General features: G+C 36.0%; 2 protein-coding genes and 1 long non-coding RNA gene across 6 annotated transcripts; 1 reads left to right on the forward strand and 2 right to left on the reverse strand.

The window, feature by feature from the left end:
* Positions 1 to 1,507: 1,507 nt before the first annotated feature.
* Positions 1,508 to 5,489, reverse strand: LOC118436880. The gene is made up of 6 exons (XM_035855536.1): positions 5,209 to 5,489; positions 4,542 to 5,101; positions 3,980 to 4,120; positions 3,783 to 3,914; positions 3,608 to 3,718; positions 1,508 to 2,998 (listed from the first exon to the last, which is right to left on the reverse strand). Exons 4-6 carry the CDS (start codon positions 3,864 to 3,866, stop codon positions 1,619 to 1,621), a joined length of 1,575 nt encoding a protein of 524 aa, XP_035711429.1. The 5' UTR covers positions 3,867 to 3,914; positions 3,980 to 4,120; positions 4,542 to 5,101; positions 5,209 to 5,489; the 3' UTR covers positions 1,508 to 1,618.
* A 2,925-nt stretch (positions 5,490 to 8,414) lies between these two features.
* LOC110854514 (farnesyl pyrophosphate synthase) lies at positions 8,415 to 17,359 on the forward strand. Of its 4 annotated transcripts, XR_004835693.1 has the most exons (11): positions 8,415 to 9,791; positions 10,121 to 10,424; positions 10,789 to 11,171; positions 11,350 to 11,657; positions 13,123 to 14,692; positions 14,815 to 14,973; positions 15,252 to 15,348; positions 15,507 to 15,778; positions 16,033 to 16,192; positions 16,346 to 16,935; positions 17,271 to 17,359. XR_004835693.1 is itself a non-coding variant. In XM_035855370.1 (6 exons), exons 1-6 carry the CDS (start codon positions 9,442 to 9,444, stop codon positions 13,293 to 13,295), a joined length of 1,452 nt encoding a protein of 483 aa, XP_035711263.1. In that variant the 5' UTR covers positions 8,415 to 9,441; the 3' UTR covers positions 13,296 to 14,538. The 4 variants fall into 4 exon arrangements, 3 of the variants coding, with proteins under 3 accessions (XP_035711263.1, XP_021958639.2, XP_035711265.1); XM_035855370.1 differs by lacking the exons at positions 14,815 to 14,973; positions 15,252 to 15,348; positions 15,507 to 15,778; ... (1 more) ...; positions 16,346 to 16,935; positions 17,271 to 17,359 and having other exon boundaries at positions 10,121 to 10,142; positions 10,209 to 10,424; positions 13,123 to 14,538; XM_035855372.1 differs by lacking the exons at positions 8,415 to 9,791; positions 10,121 to 10,424; positions 10,789 to 11,171; positions 11,350 to 11,657; positions 17,271 to 17,359 and having other exon boundaries at positions 11,668 to 14,692; positions 16,346 to 16,873.
* Positions 17,319 to 19,011, reverse strand: LOC118436771. The gene is made up of 4 exons (XR_004835694.1): positions 18,994 to 19,011; positions 18,772 to 18,897; positions 17,584 to 18,144; positions 17,319 to 17,454 (listed from the first exon to the last, which is right to left on the reverse strand). It is a non-coding gene; the product is annotated as an uncharacterized LOC118436771 (long non-coding RNA).
* Positions 19,012 to 19,936: the final 925 nt, after the last annotated feature.

Consider the following 19,936-nt stretch of genomic DNA (forward strand, 5'->3'; position numbering starts at 1 on the left):
AAATAATAAAAAGGGGAGCGGAAGAAAATTAAAATCTAATGAGGAGTATATGTTTTACTAATAAAGCAAATCTAAAAAAGGCAAAAAGAGTAAAAAAAATAATAGGGGGTATCAAAAATTTTTCAAAAATTGGAAAATTGGGAAGCAACAACAGAGATGTTGTCTAGTCTAAGGCCGAAAGCAGACTCTTGGGTCATCACCAAGAAACCTCGCTTTGGAAAAAAATTGAACTGAAAAATTTCACTGCTACTAGCAGTTTGCTAAATAGCAGTTAAATTATTACTTATTTTAACAATTAAAGTAATACTCAAAATTACGAAGTCTGCCATTTAACTTGGTGTTTTTTATCAACATATCCCATCAACATATGTAACTCTGATTGGATAATCAGAAATAAGGAACAGAATTAAAACTTGCCTACTTATTCTAGCGTAAGTTTCAAGTTTGGAAATTAATTTCACTCGTCACCTGTTTTCTAATTAATCTGCGTCCTTGTCTAAAATAAACCCTTGCAAACAAATATAAAAAAGTAGCGTCAGACCGATCGAAATTTCCTTTAAAGTGTCACCGTATCCGACAATTATTTATTTGTGACCCCGGACCTCGTCCTCAACGTCATGAGGTCAAAAATATCAGCGTCTCCAAAATCGCGGTCAAATTTCCTTAAAAATGACATCCCATATGACAATTATGTATCTTTTGACCTGTGACCTCATTGTCACGGTCAAAAGGTGAAAAATTTTAACGCCATTGGATTCGTGGTGAAATTTCCTTTAAAGTGATACCCCATATGAAAATTAAAGTTAAATTTAATTTGGACCACAACCCCTGGCGCTGTGGGGGGTGGTCCGATTGACCACAATTTCGAACTCGACCGACTCAAAATTAGAAGCACAATGGCGCAAACGGGGTTTGATTATGTTGACTCGTTCTGGAGATATCCTGCTTACGGACAGACGGACAGACGGACCGACGGACGGACGGACAAAACGATCACAATAAGTAGCTGACGCTACTTAAAAACTGCAAACGATTCGTTTGCAATGAGGTGCCGTAAAAAACCGTCAGTCACAACTTTCTCATTCTCATGAAAAACAGTTTGTATGCATAGTACAATTTATTTTTATATTACATACTAAATGATAATAACCTACATAAATCGGTGGTTAGCCAAAGGATAGATATTTAACTGAACACTCGTATAACCATGTGATTCGTGCTTACGGATAATTAAGGAGTGCTTTTTTCATACATTTTCCGTGATTTTCGCTCAGGTTTTAGGTATTTTTGCATTTCCTTGGTCCTTCCATCCACCCCAACCCGCATCCTCGATCAAATTACTTATCTGCCCATGCTGTAAAATAACACATGCATTTGAAGAAATTATTTTTGCGAGCAAATCAGTTCCAAACGTGATGCCAAACCTTTCTAAAATCATGAGGGTATAAGTCTGAAAACATGGACATTTTTAGTACATCTGAATTTATTAGATATTGATGTATGGATATAAATATTTGACATATATACATGTAACTCCACTTCACAGAGGTAAATATATTTAGTATTAACTAACTCCTTAAATAAAAGTAACTTCAAATGTATCAATACAATCGCTCCTTTAATTATCAATTTTCCCCCTCAATCTGTCCATCCACTCGTTCCTAACATTTGGAAATATTCCCTGGAGTCGGGAAGCTTGACGATATTTCGTTTCAGGTTCAATATTACGCCTCAAAATATCGAAATTTTTCAGAGTTTTACAACATTGTCCTTTTTCCAGGGGAACTAGACTGTCCATCAGATCGCTGTACGTTTCCCAAAAATCGTCTTCATCCCCATCAACATCTTCGTCCTCCATGTATGGCGTCACGACGATGGAACGAATCTCGGGAAGGTGGCGTCCATAGTCGATACCATTATTGACATGGTCACGTGGAGGAAATTCGAGGCCTACCCTTGCCACGTTTTTGACACGACAATCCACACAATCCGGTCCAGTGTAGTACGGCGTATCTTTGAAAGTTCCAAAATGAAAATCTAAGCTTTTCAATTTAGGAAAACATGGCAGATGCAGGACGAAACGCGACTTTTCTTCCATTCCATCCGTGGCGACACGAAAGTCAAGCAGTTCCAAGGATGGGGCGAATTTCTTGAGCAAATTCTCAAATTCGGGAAGATGTCGATTTTGCAAGGGTAACGTCAACGTCACCTTCGTCAGAGGCTGGTTCACCCCAATGAGAAAATTGATGGCATCCTCTGGCTTGCAAGTTATCAGGATTTCTCTCAAATTTTGATACCGCGCAGTTCCCGTTGTTCCCAACTCTTGGACAAATCTTGTCCCCAGGAAACGAGCGCCCACAATGGACAAGGAGATCACCCGGGTAATCGCGTCAGCCCAAGTTTCCATCCAGTTAGCGGTCACCGTGTCCAGATTTAATTCGCAGAGATCATCCAGCACTAGAGAAAATTTCTGCAATTTGTTGAAACGTAGGTCTGGCCGAGTTGAATAGTATTTCTTCTCGGTGCCATCGTTCTTCCAAATTCGCATACTGACATCAAGACATAATTCTTCCAAGGTGTCTTTTAATTGAGAAACGGTGCCGAGATATAACCTGTAATCGTGGTTGGATTTGATGTTCTCTTTTAAGGATAAAGTCGGTGCCCCTTTTAAGGAAAGGGTTTTAATGAGGGGGTCCCTCTTCGGCTGTAGAAACCAGTTCAGATCGGTGACATACTTATTTCTCCAATTTTCCTTGTCGTTCCCTTTGGCTGGAAGGGCTGGAAAGCTTATCTTCCAGTGGGGCCATTTTGTCACCTTTTTTATGTCATGAACGTAGCGCAAAAATTTCCGAGAAGCGTTGGGAGCACGTGGATCATCAAAAGTTAGAGCGGATTTCTTTCGCAGGATGGGAGTCACTTGTTTTTTCCACTTTCGAGAAACTAGTCGAGCGTTCTTTAAACTTCGGACGGAGAGATAGGACATAATTTTGGAGAAAATCTGGAACAAATCAAGGTAGAATTTAGGCCACAACATTTCGTGTTTCGCTAGTGGGTGCGGAACTTATGGGTGGGGGGCACATGGGGACGTTAAAATTCTGAGATAAATATGTAGGAGGACGAGGGGGTTATTTATTTACCTCTTTCGGACAACTAATTTTTAAATAAAATTTCCCTTCGGTACGATTTTGATTTCACAATCATACCTGATAATAGCAACAAATTAAAATTTTCCATCAGTTTCCAATATTCGAGTTTTTGACGAAAAACATCGAAAAATCCACTTTTCAACATTTGTCGGTATAGGGAAAATTCCAAAATTTCAGGAGAAAAATATCGAAAAAATGCACTTTTCACCATCGAGTTTTCCACAAAATACCGAAGAAATATTCCTTTTTTAAAGAAATTTTGGTGTCAAGTAAATTTCTGCAGTACACACATTTGTGTATTTCGTCGTCAACGGAAAAATACAATACTATACAAATGTGTGTACTTCGTCGTTAAGAGGTTAACATGGGAAAGATAGGATGTTCTGAATTTCTGAGGGGATAATGCTCCCCTATTCTCCCCCACTTCCGCCGTCACTGTAATTGTATTTAATTTCACGTACCAAGTGATTTCGATCCAGTGTGAAATGTGTGACGTTTGATCCAGCAGCACTGGTGGTGTCGGCGGTACTAATCTTATCAGAGGCTTCCCAATTCTCAGGGTAGCTCCGTCGCTAAAATCACCACGGAATTAATTATTACTCAAATTTGTGGATTTGTTTTTAAATTTGTTTTTACCTCAAACGTAAAGATGGCAAGTCCACCAGAAATATCGTTGCGGAGCTTCGTCACGGTGAATATGTCGCCAAAATTTAGCTTCATTTTGTCATTTAGTTTTACGCCGTTTTTTAAAATTCCGATTCCGTTCCCCTAAATTAGTATTCATGAGTGGCAAAATGGTTGGGGATTAATTAAGTCAAATATTTACTACTAACATTGACAGGTTTGACCCAATACGAGCCAAGATCGCATAAGATTTCCAACCCGAAACTCCAGTTCCACGTGATGCCCTTCGTCCTGAAGAAGATAAATTCGCCTTGCGTCTCCCACGAGGTGTACGTATCGCCAATGGTGTACTGCAATTAAAATACATTGAAATTTACATTATCTAAGTTAATAACACAAGTAAAAATTTGAAGTTAACAGTGCGGACACAAACCATGGTCAACCCAGATAATTTTTTGGCCGTGTTAGTTTGAAAGAGCAACTATGTAGCAACAACGTTTAATTCGGCATTTGCCCAGATGCGAAAATTTGGGCGTCGCAAGTGCTCAGTGTTCCATCTGAATCTGGGCTAGCGGCGGCAGCAGTTGCGCGTTTTTTGCGAACTTACGGCGCCCAGAACCGAACATGCTGAATTTTTCGCGTTTGTGCAAATGCCGCAATAACTGTTGTTTCTAAAGAGTTGATATTTCAAAGTGACATGGTCGTAAAATAATCTGGTCTGAATATGGTTTGCGTTTCCAGTTTAGATCAAAATAAATACATATAAATCACCTTTTGACGATTGTGCGGTCGTGATTCTCGCGATAACTCAGAGTAGTGCTAATAGTTGTAAATTATTGCACTAGGTTGACCAAACATTTATCATACCAAATTACGGTATTTATTCAACTGACACTATTAAACCGGAGAGGAATGATGTGTACAGTACCAGAGATTCTATACGAATATACGTGCTTACTCGCACACAGACAAAAGCTTACTTCTAAAAACTGCGGGCTCGAACTGCCCAAAGACAAAGAAAGAATGTTCTAAAAATAGAATCGAACATTCGAGAACAAATTCATAAAATCCGCTAAACATTCTCACATTACACTGCATACTAAAAACTTGCATGGAAATCGACATAAAATAATTTCACATACATACATACTTAATATTTTCATGAAAATTAAAACTATAAAAAATGATTATTAATGACTCGACGGAACAACGATCCACATAATTCAAGATAACCGGCCGAGTATCCGAGTCCGTGTTGAATTTGGCTCGAAAAACACCATCCGGAGGTTGGATTAAGTTGACTGCCATTATTTGGAAAATTCTCGATCCCACTGGAATTAATTATGTATTAGGCTTTAATTTTTAAGACCAAAAAATTTCATAAAAAAATTCAAATTGCAAAGGAAAAGAAAAGGAAAATAATCTAAATCTTGCTTACATAATTTAACGGCGTCATTAACTGGAGGATTAGTTTCACTAAACTGGTGTTTTGAATTTTAACAATTGATTATAATTTAATTATAAGTATAACGAAGCCTTCCATTTAAGTGAGTAGTTTGGAAATTGTGTAAATCTTGGAGCCACAAATTAAAATCCAATCCGGAATTAGCAATGGAATTAATTTGTAAAAACTCACCAATTTTTTCTCACTTCGATTAATTAAAGTTTGGAAATTTATTTCATTTCCTTGTCTGAAGTAGCGTGCCTTGCTGACTCACAACCTACATACATACATACATATGTACATACGTCAATGACGCAGAATTAGACAACTAATCACTGAATCATGCTATGTATATGTACATGCATAAACCCTCACTCGAAAACGACCTTTCCTCAGAATGGAATGGAGAACGGTGGAAAGTTGAGCTAATCGTAAACAATGGGGGTATTTCGTATGTATCCTTCGTATTCTACAGACATACATACGTGTTGTAAAATAAGTTACGAATGGTTACGAGATTTTGTAAGCGAGTACGTTTTTGTCACCGAAAATTGTGTTACTAAGGCTACGATATTTGTGCAGCTTGACCCTTGTTTTTCTTCGTAAACTATTTTACACTAGTGTGTATGGAGGAATACGAAGAAATCATGGATGTGAATCTTACATGAATCTGTGCGAAGAAATAATATTTCTTCGCGTGCATAGATTCGTCTTCGTATTCATTTATTAAATGGATGAACACCCTCGATGTATGTATAATTGTGCCATCAACTTGAAATTCAAAATTTAAGGGTTTACTGACCTTGAAAGTTTGTATCTAGTCTATTTTTATCCCCATGATCTTTTTTTACATCTGTATATTTGTATGTAAATATGTACATACAGTCAATAAAAGAAGTATTCGTAACCCCAGCATAGGGTTCAGGACGGAAGCTATAACTTTCGCATGGGTTGGCTTATGTTCATGACTATTTGAACAAATACCACTAATCGCATCCACGTTCATATTCGGTTATCATTTTAAAGTTTAATCCGCCAGCAGCAGCACTGTTACTCATATTTCCCGAAAATGTGAATTTCCATTACCAATAAAGTATTCGTACCCTTGAAATTTTTAATTCCACTTGGTTCCTGTTTGGATAAAATTACTCAAATGCAGAATTTCATGATATCGGACAACTCAATGCCTACCCACGAAAAAAGTTTCGAAACGTAAACTCATCAGCCTGGCTGGGAAACTGGGATTTTTTACAAAATGTGACATGTCATCAAGAAATAAGCCTTGGATGTGGATAGATCATAGAAAAATCTGAAGTATGATCAAATTCAATTTGTATAATCGTCATGAGCCTTCTTTGAACATAAATTGCTCAAATTCGATGCAGAGATGTGTCATGCAACGGATTGGAGCGTGAGCGCCCAGCCAGCAACGTGGGGAAGGAGCGCAGTATATCCGTCAAAAAAAACGAAAAAAAATATTTTCAACATTGTCTTCCTTCCTACGTGTGTGCCAACTCAATATCTATCCATTTTAACCAATAGCGCTTCCCCGTTATTAAAATTCTTTCAAAATTTAAGCTAAAATAGAACTTCGAGCATGAAAAAATTTTCATACCGTTTTAGTCTATTAGCAGAAAGGCTAGATATGACCTTAATGAGTTGAGTTGTGAAGTCTGTTTTAGACTCAATTACCTTCATCTGAATCGAATAATTGCATTCTATTCAAAACGGCATAACTCAACTTTCCCAGGCTAGCAAATACCAAACCATTGTTTACGTGTTGGAAGCGTCTGTAATAGGTTATTCCTTATCTTTAAACTTCGGCTTAAATGATGGTCGAATTTTAATAACAGGAAAGTGCTATTGGTTAAAATGGATGGGTATTGAGTTTGCACACACGTAGGAAGGAAGAAAATGTTGAAAATATATTTTTTCGTTTTTTTGACGGCATACTGCGCTCCTTCCCCATGTTGCTGACTGGGCGCTCACGCTCCAATCCGTTGCATGACACATCTCTGCATCGAATTTGAGCAATTTATGTTCAAAGAAGGCTCATGATGATTATACAAATTGAATTTGATCATACTTCAGATTTTTCTATGATCTATCCACATCCAAGGCTTATTTCTTGATTACATGTCACATTTTGTAGAAAATCCCAGTCTCCCAGCCAGGCTGATGAGTTTACGTTTCGAAACTTTTTTCGTGGGTAGGCATTGAGTTGCCCGATATCATGAAATTCTGCATTTGAGTAATTTTATCCAAACAGGAACCAAGTGAAATTACAAATTTCAAGGGTACGATTACTTTTTTGGTATTGGAAATTCACATTTTCGGGAAATATGAGTAACAGTGCTGCTGCTGGCGGATTAAACTTTAAAATGATAACCGAATATGAACGTGGATGCGATTAGTGGTATTTGTTCAAATAGTCATGAACATAAGCCAACCCATGCGAAAGTTATAGCTTCCGTCCTGAACCCTATGCTGGGGTTACGAATACTTCTTTTATTGACTGTATGTGCATCAACACGAATATCAACATTATGTACGTATGTATGTATGTATGTACATTCTCTATGCGGATGCGTAGTGTAAAAAATTTGTCGATCAGTATCAATTTCAGGAGGTGATACTTAAATGATAATGACAAAATAAACCCTTAATGCAATGCATAATGCATATGTACATATGTTTGGAATATTAATGTCTTCTACATATGAAAATCTCTTGCGAAAAATTGTGCAAATCTCTCTGTAAAAAATATCTATGTATGTTACGCGCAAGACACATTCATGTAAATTCATAGTTTTATAAAACCCTCCTGGAATATGACACATAGTTTCACATCCAATGACCAAAGAGTGAAGGTATACATAGGGTTTAAAATAATTAGACTTTTGGTGTTAATTAGGCAATTTCACGCAGTGTACATCGATCATATTTGTATTTCGTATTAGATATTTACTGTTTCTCAAAAGTGCTACTGTATGTAGCAGGTTAAATAAAATAATTTTAAACCCACTGATTTAAAATATGTAAATTAAATTGAGACGTCTACTAGGTGATAATTACTTATTTTGTTTAAGCTCGGTCTTTGGGTATGATACATGTACATATGTAAGTTTTGCAATTTGTAGATATGTACATACCTCTTTGTGCGTTTAAGATTATTGTTGTTAATCCTAGTGGAAGAATAACTAGCATGGAGATGGGTGCTTAAGAAAATGTTAACAAAATTTTATTTCACGCTGTGACATTCATTTTCGACTTTTTTTAACCTGCCAAAAACTTCCCGCAACTAATCGTGACCCAGTAACAATAATTTGTTAAAAATAAAGTTGTAAGTGGCTGTTTTATTTAATTATTTAGTTTCTTAACGGGCTGAGAATTGTCAAAATCACAAATTAACAACTGCAGATGAATAAAATAAGTGGCATGAGGACAATTAAATATTTTCTAATTTTAAATAATAACGTGTCAAGACAATTCACCCAGTTCTTGTGTAGCAATGTTGTAAAATCCGTAAATTCTTTTAACATACTAATCTTTAAAAATCTGCAAATATTTTCAAAAAAAATTAGTTCACAAATTATGTAAGTTTGTGTACATATTCAGTTCATTAGCGTGTTTTTATTTGTAAAAATTTATAAAAGTGTTTTTTTAATAATGTTTATCAGAAGTTATCATAGCCTGGACTGGATGAATTTAAAAATATTAAATGGATTAAATTAAAAATATTTCTACCTATGAGAATTATATGAATACAGATTAGAGTGATTAATGATGGTCCAGCGTTGTCATTCTGACATTCATGCATTTGAGCATGACGCACTTGTTCTACATAATTCACGTTTGTCCTGTCCTTCTTATCTTTTGCTAGTTAATACATACATACATTACATAATGTGTATATATGTATTATGTAAAGAAAGATAGCCTCATGTAGATATGGTTTTATTGTCCACTACAAATATTTACCACTTGCAGTCATTTTGCACCACAAGTTTTTCATTACCATGCAACATTACTGAATGGTACTGCCGTTATTACCGTGCTGATACAGTAACATATGCCTGTAAGTATTCCGGTCAGTAATGATTTAGATATTGGCAGGGTTCTAATAGTGTACAAGTTTTTTCAGTGCTACAATCTTCAAAGTTAATATATGTGTAAGTCTGTTCAGAAAAAAGAAAAAAGGTGCTCCGAAAATATAAAACTGAAAAAATGGCTTCTTCCTGGTACAGTTACTGGAGACGGACTTTTTTGGGATTGTTGGGTTGGACAATTTTGTTTCCGGTGTTAAGTTTTATTTTAATTCCTTCCACTATTCTCTGGCTACTTCATGACATTTCGGCCAAGCTTTTCCGACCTGATTTGATCCCTTTAAGAGTGCAGGACGGGAACGTCACTTCAGCCCCGAGTGAAGACCATGTCTTAATGAATTGCTGTCAGGTGTGGAGATTAAGGGGTCACTTGTCCCTGAAAAAGTTCAGAGAACATTTTCATACCTGTTTCCTTAATGATGAGGAAACAAGTAGAGAAAAATATGCTAATTTCTGGTGCAGATTTGTCAGGTAAGCATAATTTGAAAAATGCTGACATTATTTGTGAAGTAAATTAGTTTAAGGATATAAATTATAAGTATATATTTAGACATATGCATGTATGTATGTATATGATTTTTAACTTAAAGTTACACTCTTAAAAATAATGTTACCCTTTTAAAGTTAACGAAAGTTGAAAAGTTAACGCACTCTGAATTCTATGTCATTCAAATACATAAGTTTACACACATATTTATTAGCTCTAATACTAAATTTAGAACGCATTTATTTTTCAAAAGGGTAACAATGTTTTTAAGAAAATGTACAGATTTTTATACTTTCGAAAAATTCTTATGTAGGTGGGGACTCTACTGCTATAAGGTAAAACTGCCCCTCTCCTCCAAACAACTGATCACTTCACAAATAAAATTCCACCCGGGATCACAGCTTGACTCCGAGGCTGTCGTGGAACGCTTTATCGGAACATGGATGTCCAAATCGACCTACAGATCGGGTCCTTTGTGGGAGATTCTTATTGCACATCGCCCCGACGAGACGATCCTCCTATTCAAGATAGACCACGGTCTCTGCGATGGCTATACGTTTATCCATCTCGTCGAAAAACTTAGCGGGGTGGCACAACCCTATCTCGTTTCTGATAAGGTGACCCCATTGAATAAAAATTGTAATAATGCACTGTTAAAAATCTGGTAAAATTACATATATATCTTCCGTACTGCTATCGATTTGGTAATAACCTCCTGCTGAGTTGCTAGTAATTTATTGCTGAATGGTAAATTTTTCATTACCACAACATTACTAAACCGTAATGCCAATTACGTATTACGGTGAAGAAAGAGTCATATACATATATATGTATGTATGTACTCTGGCCAGTAATAATTTAATACCACGAGTTTTCTTAGAGTGTACATAGCAAAATTAACAATAGTAATGATCGGTTTTATGTAGAGGCTACTGACTAAATCAGTATAATTTATGTAAATTACGATATTGATTTATGTAGATGACCCCATTTCTGACCAGGCTAAACTATATTGTTCAATTGCCGCTCACTTTGAGAGAACTTGTCACGGGATGGAGGCGCGGTGGTGGGGCTATTCGATACCGGACACGTGCGAATAACGCGGTAACGGCGGTGGGGGAAGCGTGGATGATTTCTATGGTGACGCTGGATCTGATGAAAGTGAAGGAAATCCGGAGAAAGTTGGGGTATCGGTTTTCCACCGTTTGTGCAGCGTTACTTGTGGGGGCGTGGGCTAGGTGGGTAAAGGACGAGGGGGAATGTGAGACAGATTTTTTAATGGGGGAGGAGGGGTGCCACTGTCTTAGCCCTGTTGGGTGGCCGGGTCATCCAATCATGACAGGTGGGGGGATGGGAAATCATTTGTAAGTCGAAAAAGTATGTTTTTTTCTGAAATTATTGGGGATTTTGAAATTTTAATTTTTTTAAATATTCCAATTCCAATCGCTTCGAAAAATTTTGAAATTTTGAACTTTTGATATTTTTTTCTAAATATTAAGCTGAAAACAAAATAAAAACACGTGCATACTCCACATTTTTCAGCTCCGCACTAGTCCCAACGTACCCGTACGACTTTTCCGATTCGATAAATCGGATGCTTTCCGGTGAACGGACGTTCCAACGCTGGGAGGACACTGGTCTTCTTTGGATCCTCATGAAAATTGTGTTCCCGATCGTGCACCTGTTCCCGCAAGATTTCTACTCGGCCATTCTTGATTCCGGAGTCAAATCCAATATTCACTTTATGTCATCACCGCTACTCTGTTCGGACGAGAAGCACTTCATTTTAGGGCATGAAGCGAAACATCTTTTCCTTCCGGTCCAGGTGCCTCAGTATTTGAGATCCATTCGTAAGTGAATAAATACTTTTGTTGATTACTTAAATGACAGCATACTCACGAATTTAATGTAAATAAATGAATGTAAATAAATGTGAATTTATTGTATTTGCCCCCGTAAATTAAAATCTGCTGTATCAGATATTGTTATAAAAATTAATGACACACCTATCCGAAGGGTTACTTGTACAAAATTATTGGGGGTATTATTGGATGAAGATCTAAAGTTCAATAATCAATGTGATAAGGTGATAAAGGGTTGTAACAGCTCTCTTTGGTCAATTGGTCCCCTTAAAAATGTCGTGCAACGCAAGAACAAGGTACTATTAATACATGCATTGGTATTCTCTAGTCTGTTATACGCATCCCCTGTATGGCTGTTTGGTAAGAATAATTTAAAGTGTGTAAATAAGGTAATCAGAAAATGTGCAAGATATGTATTTAATAAAGGGAAGTATGACCCTATATCTGATGACTTATCAGTCGACTTGGAATGGTTAGAATCGGAAAATATCGTGCAGGCTGAGTTGTGTAAACATGTGTTTAAAATGCTAAATGGGAGCTGCCCCAAATATTTTGCCAATTATGTACCAATAAATACGGTTATATGTAGAAATACTCGTAATAATACTTACTACAAGCCTGATATGTCAATTAGTAATAATATTGCCAAAAAGTCCTTCAAATATAGGGCAGCACTGTCTTGGTCTAATCTACCATTAAATTTAAGAAATGAGCATGAAAAGATGAGTCTAACTAGGTTCAAAAAAGAGGTGAAGAAGTACTTTTTAAATGTCCAGAATACAAAAAGAGTTATGGAATTATTCGATTTATTCGACTCGTTTGAATATCAAGATTGTTTTTCTATGATGTAATCATCATTGTTTTATATGTATGTACAAGCAAAATGAAAATTGTATAATGTATGACTTTCTTTTATCCTTGAGGTGTAAAGTCCCATGCAATGGGGCGCCTCATTGAAATCAATCAATCAATCAATCAATCACGTCAATATTCCAAATAAAAGATATTTCGTAGTGAAGCTAACGAGTAAATACATTTTTACATATTTTAAACAGAGGTGTAATTTTCAAAGAATTTTTGAAATAATTTAATTTTAAACCCTTAAAAATAAGGTTACCTTTTCGAAAAGTAGATGCTCTCTCAATTCTAAAGATATTAATAAACTATGTACATACACTGAATCCAGAGTAACACTGACTTCATAAAGAGTAAAGTTAGGTAATCTGGATTTAGTGTAGTTTGCATTCTTTTTAGAATTCACCGTATTTACACTAACTTTTCAATAGTTAACATTGTTTTTAAGAGTGCAAATTCTACGTTTTTTTGTGCAAAATTTTTACTCGATTTGACAAATGTCATGTAAACGTTAAGTTATGCTGAAGATATGGAAACGTTTTTGATTACGCCAAATTTGTTTTGTTGGCATTACATAATTTATCCATGTTTTTTATAGACCTGTACCTTATTCCGACCACTTTTTCGAGACAATTGGACGTTTCCGTGAATGCGACCAAGAGAATGTTCCCGACTTATGAAAAACTTGAAAAGTTTACAAAAGTGTATTTACCCTTAGAATTGAATCATGTTTGGAACAAAGTTATGAACCTTTCTTTAAATAAGAAATAAATAGTTCAAATCTATCGAAGATGTCTTACACATTTATTTAGCCAAGATTATAAATCGATTGGATTACTAATTTTAGAGTAATTATGAAATTATTTCAGCACGACAAACATTTAATCGCGTGAATAGTAAATTCTGAACCCATAAAATTTTATATTTTCTTCGATAGAAGTTAAAATTTCGTAACGTTAGCAATGCTTCTCTGAGAATTAAATAAAGCATGTTTAATTTGTTTACGTTGTTTGTTTCAGTTATGAGAACACATTGTGTAACAATCCATAATTAATTGCAAGTCGTTGTTAATTCTGCAAAGTACGCACTTATGTACATAAATGTACCATTATTTTTTTGCAAACCTTATCATCTTATATGCATGTACATCATCACGCTGGTTATTTCCTTTGTTCATGAAATTTCACAATATGTTTTCCCCTGTATGTATGTATGGGACTGGACATTTTTCTACGAACCACGCATAAATCGTATGATCGAGGTTCGAAGAAAATGGTGAAAATCATTCGAACAAATGTACATAAGGTTGGTGTATTCGTAAAAGATCAAGACAGCAAAATTATGAATTATATACATATGTAATGAAAAAGATATTGGGTTCGGGCATGTGCTGAATTTTCGGATAATTGTGACCCTTTTCTATGTAATTGGTGTGACAAAAAAGTATTCCTTCCATGATTGACACATTTGGAATAAACATCTTCGTAAGCACACGTAGAAACACTGACGCATTTTAAATATGAACGTCTCTGCGTTTTTATGTACCCCGTGGTACCTAAACTGACAAATGTTTTACCCGTTTCTAACCAAATTTCACGTGTAAAAAGGAATTAAAAAATCTAAACGTCTACATATATAACAAGTAATAAACAGGGTTTAAGATAAGTTACATAGGGTATTTATCTTAATATTCTTAATATATGAGAACATTTTATTAATTTGGCATTTTATCCCACGGTTTAGGCCACATTTTCCTGAACTGTACATAATCAGTAAGAATGTTTAAATGTATATATGTATCTACAGACGTCTTATTATGTGTAGTTCTCTTATCTTTATGACATCTGTTCCTTCATGTTACCAGGTTTGTACATGTTTATGTACCTAATTACTTGGTCATTCCACGCTTACACAATAAAAAAAATTCCAGTATGACTTGGCTGAAGTAATTCCACATACAAAATAAACCCACGCCAACACTCACTGCTTCAATTGCTTTAAATATTTGCAATGATGCGTACAATTTAATTTTTTCTGTAAGGAAAATAAATCATTGAAAATCAGGAAAGCATACATTTTGAAAATAATTACAACATGTTGGGAACATTGACCACATTTGTGTCGAAAATGGTCACTACTACGATTCCCGTCGCCACGGTGAAGAATGGGTAAGCATAATCCTGCAAATCATGACAATTATAAAGTCATAATTAACATTAACAAATATTTTTTGGAACTGAAGTGTTTCTGAAAGGCTGAATTTTTATTAAATATGATTTTTATTTTACAGGGAATCATTTATACCGGAGGATGAGACCTCTTTCCGGAAAGTGTTCCCGAAACTGAGACAAGACTTGGTCGAGGTGTGCGAAAATTGTGGATTTATCGAGTCGACGAAGTGGTTTGGCAAGGTCTTAGATTACAACGTTCCACACGGAAAAGTACAAAGGTAAATAATAACCATGCACGTTCCACCATGAAAACTGATGTGTAGGAAATGAAATTACAATAATTTTGCAAACCTTATTGTATGCAAATTTTCGTGGTTGAATATTTTCAATATTCAGATTGAATACTTAAGTATTCAATCTGATATATGTATAGGTAAAGATGGTAAAATGACTTCGCGAAAAAAATTACCACTTCGGGACTAGATTAATTTTCGTGTGGGGTCAAACTAAACATTTTCAAACGTCATACATACATATTACTAATCCCGAATTTCAGGGGACTTTTGGTCGTGAATACGTTCAAGGCATTGACCAACAATCCTACTTCGGAACAAATGAATTCTGCCCGGATTTTGGGATGGTGTGGTGAGTTGGTTAGTACATAAAATGATCTATGCATTTATTTATTTGTAAGGTATGAATTTGCAAGTTGCCCTTCATGCACGGTTTTTTTAATGTATCTTGGCCAGGGTTTCGTTTTTATTATTATTTGAAAATTCTGAAAAATACAAATTTTCAACCTTCTATTTAGCTTCAAACCTCCTCCCTGATAGCGGACGACATGATGGATTCCTCCCCCCTGAGGAGGGGACGCCCATCCTGGTTCACTGTGGACGGGGTTGGCATGAACGCTATAAATGACGCCTTCTACCTGGAATCTTGTGCTTATCACCTGCTCAAAAAATATTTTGGGGAGACCGAATTTTACACAAAGTTTGTCGACGCGTTCCATGACATCACCTTGAAAACGATTATCGGGCAAAATCTTGATGTTCTGGCATGTCAGGAAATTTCGGAGGAAAGGTTAGCAATTTGTGGGGTCGGGATTTTTCATGGAAATTATGGGACAAAATTTGGCGTCCTGAAAAGTGAGGGGGTACCGATGTGGTTAAAATTTGAATGTGGTTGTGCTCAAAGTTTTTATAGGGTTGGAGTAAAGTTTTAATTGAAAAAGAGAAATATAGAGAAAAGTTATGAACCTGATTTTATAAAGTTGAAAACTGATCGGTGGCCTCAAATTTATACGAATCATAATTTTTTTTACATTTTTTGGAAAGATGCAAGATGGCTAATTTTTTCAAAATTGCCGAATACAAAACGGGTTATTACACATTCGTGTTGCCAATTCGACTTGGAGCGATACTCGCAGGTCTGCAGGATGGAAAACTTTTAAATCATCTTGAAAGTGTAGGGCTTCAGTTGGGCGAAATTTTCCAGGTAAGTTTTACTATCCTGCAACAACCTATGTGTGATCAAGTTATCCAATGAGGCAATTCACACAATCCTTCGTAACTTTGTAAAATCCGTAAATTGTGTAAAATAATTTAATACCAGTTTCCTGCAGTAAGAGTGTGCATATTTACATTTTAGGCGCAGGACGATTTTTTGGACGTGTATTGCACCATTACGCAAACGGGAAAGAGCGGAACCGACATTGCGGAGGGGAAATGCACCTGGCTAATTTGCAAAGCGATGGAAATTGCAAATCCCGAACAGCGAGAGATTCTTATGGCCACTTACGGAAAAAAGGACGAGGAAAGTGTGCAAGTTGTGAGAACGATATTTGACGAGATAAACCTGCCGTACCACTTCCGCCACTATCATGAAGAACTGATGGACAAAATTGGGACACAAATTGCTGCCATTTCTGGAGATCATGTCCAACTCAAAGCTATGCTGAATACTTTGGTGAAAAAGATGGAAATCGCGAAATTCTTAATTTTAGTACACGTTTAGTAAGTTAGGTGTATAAATTTACATGATTTGCGTAAAATCGCCAGCATTCAAAATTTGCGAAGAATTTCCTGCGTAAATTGATACACAGGTATAAAAACCAAGGACGAGTTTGTTAATTTTCGACAGGAATTGTGCGACATTTACATACGTCTGTATCGTTTCGGATTATAAATTATAATCCACTGTGTGAATTGCCTCACTATACACGTTTATAATTATGTATGGTAAGCAAATATATGTAAAATATTGTTTGTATATAAATATACACGTGAGTTTATGTACACATTCGTATCAATACATTCGTGATCTGTAATTATGCTACTGTGTTCCACATATGTATTCATAGATTATTTGAATATTCCATTGAAATACATATGTATTTATACGAAATGTATTCATCATGGATTCAAATAAAAACATGTGTATGTGCATAAAGCATTAATGGTAAATACATATGTAGATCTTACCGGTATACTTTATATTTTGCTTGTACATATGTATCGTCCTCTTTTTTACTCAACCTTGAGTATATACATAAATGTTACTTATTTTTATCTAGTGTGTGCACCGAGATTAGAGCCGTCTGTCAAAGTGACGCAGGTACCATCAAGTCCTGTGGGTCATCCCTGCTTCCCAATCAGATCCGACGCATCTCGGCAGGTCCCAATTTCGCTACAAAGTAGCGGGATAACTTGTATTTTGGAGTATAAATATCGAATTACCATTCTTGCCTTTGTTTTCATCTGCCGAAGGTATAAATGTGGTCAATTTGTGAATTGAACAGTATGTTAGTAAATAAATACGCAAAATTTGCAAATTATATGCATGTGCAAAATATGTGGTATGATTCATCCCCACAGTTCATCCCTTACCTATTTCATCCCCCCACACGACACTTAACCTCGTCACGTTTCATACCCAGGGATGCTAATAAATAAGAAGTCAGAGTGATTAATAGGATATGAATGATTTTAAAATTCTGATTTTTTTTGGAAAATTCCGCCACTGACATAAACATGCCCATTCAGGAAAACGAAAAATACGGGTGGGCTTATTTCTGAAAGTGAGTAGTTTAAAATTAGTCCGGTCCATATTGGCGATAACCACCTCTCCATTGTGAGTACATAACGTAATCGTAGAATGGTATTGCTTATATAATTTGATTTATTTAATTTTTGTTCAGATTTATTCATTGCCATATAATCCTCAAGAATTCAAACTTCCAAATGCATTTTGTCATTCACCGGGGCACGTGCACGTGTGCTGAAACCCAACCGTTACGACTGCACAGCTTGGTGCAAAGGAGCGGCAACTGTCGTCGAAAGTGCCAATCTATGGATTGACACAAATTATGGAATCGGCTACGATATCCTCACATCCAACCGGTGTCCCACCATCGTCACGGCAAGCGTCTCCCAGGGTCGAACAGATACCTAAACAAGTCCGGAATGTTAGAAATATAATAAATTATGCACATCCATCCTTCACCTGGAAAACATGCAATGAATAAATAGGCGTAAATCACGTGAGAAATATTTTTCAAAAAAGGAAAATGAAAAGGAATTAAAAGCATAAATATATATTTTTTAAGTTTTATCGTATTCTCAAATTTGGAATTTTCACAGAGATACATAAGCCCACAACAGAAACTGAGGACTTGTACATATGTACATAAATATCACAACTCTTGTAATTTTATCAGTGTTGTAAAAATTTACACACGGCTAGAAATCGGGCATATGTATGTATGTGTGTATGATTGATATCTGCATATGTACGTACTTATTGATTTCTCGGTTGTTACCGTCCTGTATGAAATTATATCTACATACAGAACTGTTCAAATTGCTACCGCAATGGTAAAACGTTAGTAACAAAATACACATTATTACTTATCAATATCACTTTGGTAGGGTCATAAAAGAATACAGGTATAGGAATTACGTTAATAATGGATTTGTAATAGTACCATTCCACCAAAAGTGGGACTTTAGCGGGACTTTAGTGGGACATTACAAAAGGGAGGGGGGCAGGTTGGCGGAGAAGAGTAAATATTTTACCGGGTGGGCCCTGAGCAGCGGTTGAAAAGATCAGCGACATGGCGAAAATGACGACAAACCCGATTTTCATTGTGGCAGGGTGCGGGAATCAATTTTCTCATATAAATAAGAAAATATGTATGAAAACTGTAATTATGTAAATTTCCAAAGGTATATTAATTATATATTTACTTTCTTTCTTTAAGATATATTTATATCGGGACGAAAGATTAATGCACTTACTTGTTCGATGGATTGAAGAGTTGGAATGATTTTCAAATGCAAATCAGCCTCCTTTTTATATCCGGTCCATTGGACCCATTAAAACTTAGCAACTAATATTATACCTTGTTAGTTATGAAATTATGTATGTTATCTGTGCTAAATACGTGTCATTTACTAGGCATTTACGATTTACATGATACAAATCTTTGTCCATTCAGTATTTTTTTTAATTGTACGCGTAAATTTGTGTCAAGTAGGGTGTCGTCTGGTTAAAAGTTTGGCGTGAAATTCTTGCTCGATTTCAAAAACTGGAATTAGATCGCAATATCGCTTCTTAATAAGTGACGATAAATAAGTACATATTTTTATCGCCAATTAATATAATTTTTATATTCCTATACTGCGAATCACGCAAGTTTATTTATGAGTTTCCCAAAATTGCAAGATAATCAAACTGTTGTTTATGTCTCCTGCCCGACGTCACCCCTTTGATCCTAACTTATACATACACTCTTAGCAAAACGGGGAGCCCACATGACTTAACCAAATTGTGATAATATTTTACCCCACATTGTGATAAATCCTCAATATCTGTAGTTACGTTTACACCTTGTGGGGAAGATTTATCACAATGTGGGGTAAAACATTGTCACAATTTGGTTAAGTCATGTGGGCTCCCCGTTTGGTGACGATCAACACCAGGTTTTTAAGAGTGTAGAAATGTATACTAATGAACGACATGCATGCAAAGTTTAAATACAAAATCAACTAAGCCGTTGCAAACGAAATGTAACAATGTGGTGAAGCGACACGGTCAGGCGGTCATGGCACATCAAGTATGTATATGACGATTTTTGAAATCCCTGCCCAAAAATACGTCGAAACAAAAAAGCTCGGCCCGTTTGACCGTCCTCTTTGCGCCGTGACCTTATGACCTACAACGCCCATCTTCGAACTCAAC

The sequence above is a fragment of the Folsomia candida genome, unplaced genomic scaffold (assembly GCF_002217175.1).
Source record: "Folsomia candida strain VU population unplaced genomic scaffold, ASM221717v1 Fcan01_Sc010, whole genome shotgun sequence".
NCBI classification, from domain to species: Eukaryota; Metazoa; Arthropoda; class Collembola; order Entomobryomorpha; family Isotomidae; genus Folsomia; species Folsomia candida.

Excerpts from the sequence above, each read along its gene's own strand:
- LOC118436880 (XM_035855536.1), bottom strand. The coding sequence starts at position 3,866 with ATGAAGCTAAATTTTGGCGACATATTCACCGTGACGAAGCTCCGCAAC. Across the intron at positions 3,719-3,782 it reads TTGCCATCTTTACGTTTGAG|CGACGGAGCTACCCTGAGAA; the intron begins GTAAAAACAAAT and ends TGGTGATTTTAG. Across the intron at positions 2,999-3,607 it reads CACTGGATCGAAATCACTTG|ATTTTCTCCAAAATTATGTC; the intron begins GTACGTGAAATT and ends GATTTGTTCCAG.
- LOC110854514 (XM_022102947.2), top strand. The coding sequence starts at position 9,442 with ATGGCTTCTTCCTGGTACAGTTACTGGAGACGGACTTTTTTGGGATTG. Across the intron at positions 10,425-10,788 it reads CCTATCTCGTTTCTGATAAG|ATGACCCCATTTCTGACCAG; the intron begins GTGACCCCATTG and ends TGATTTATGTAG. Across the intron at positions 11,658-13,122 it reads TCAGTATTTGAGATCCATTC|ACCTGTACCTTATTCCGACC; the intron begins GTAAGTGAATAA and ends TGTTTTTTATAG.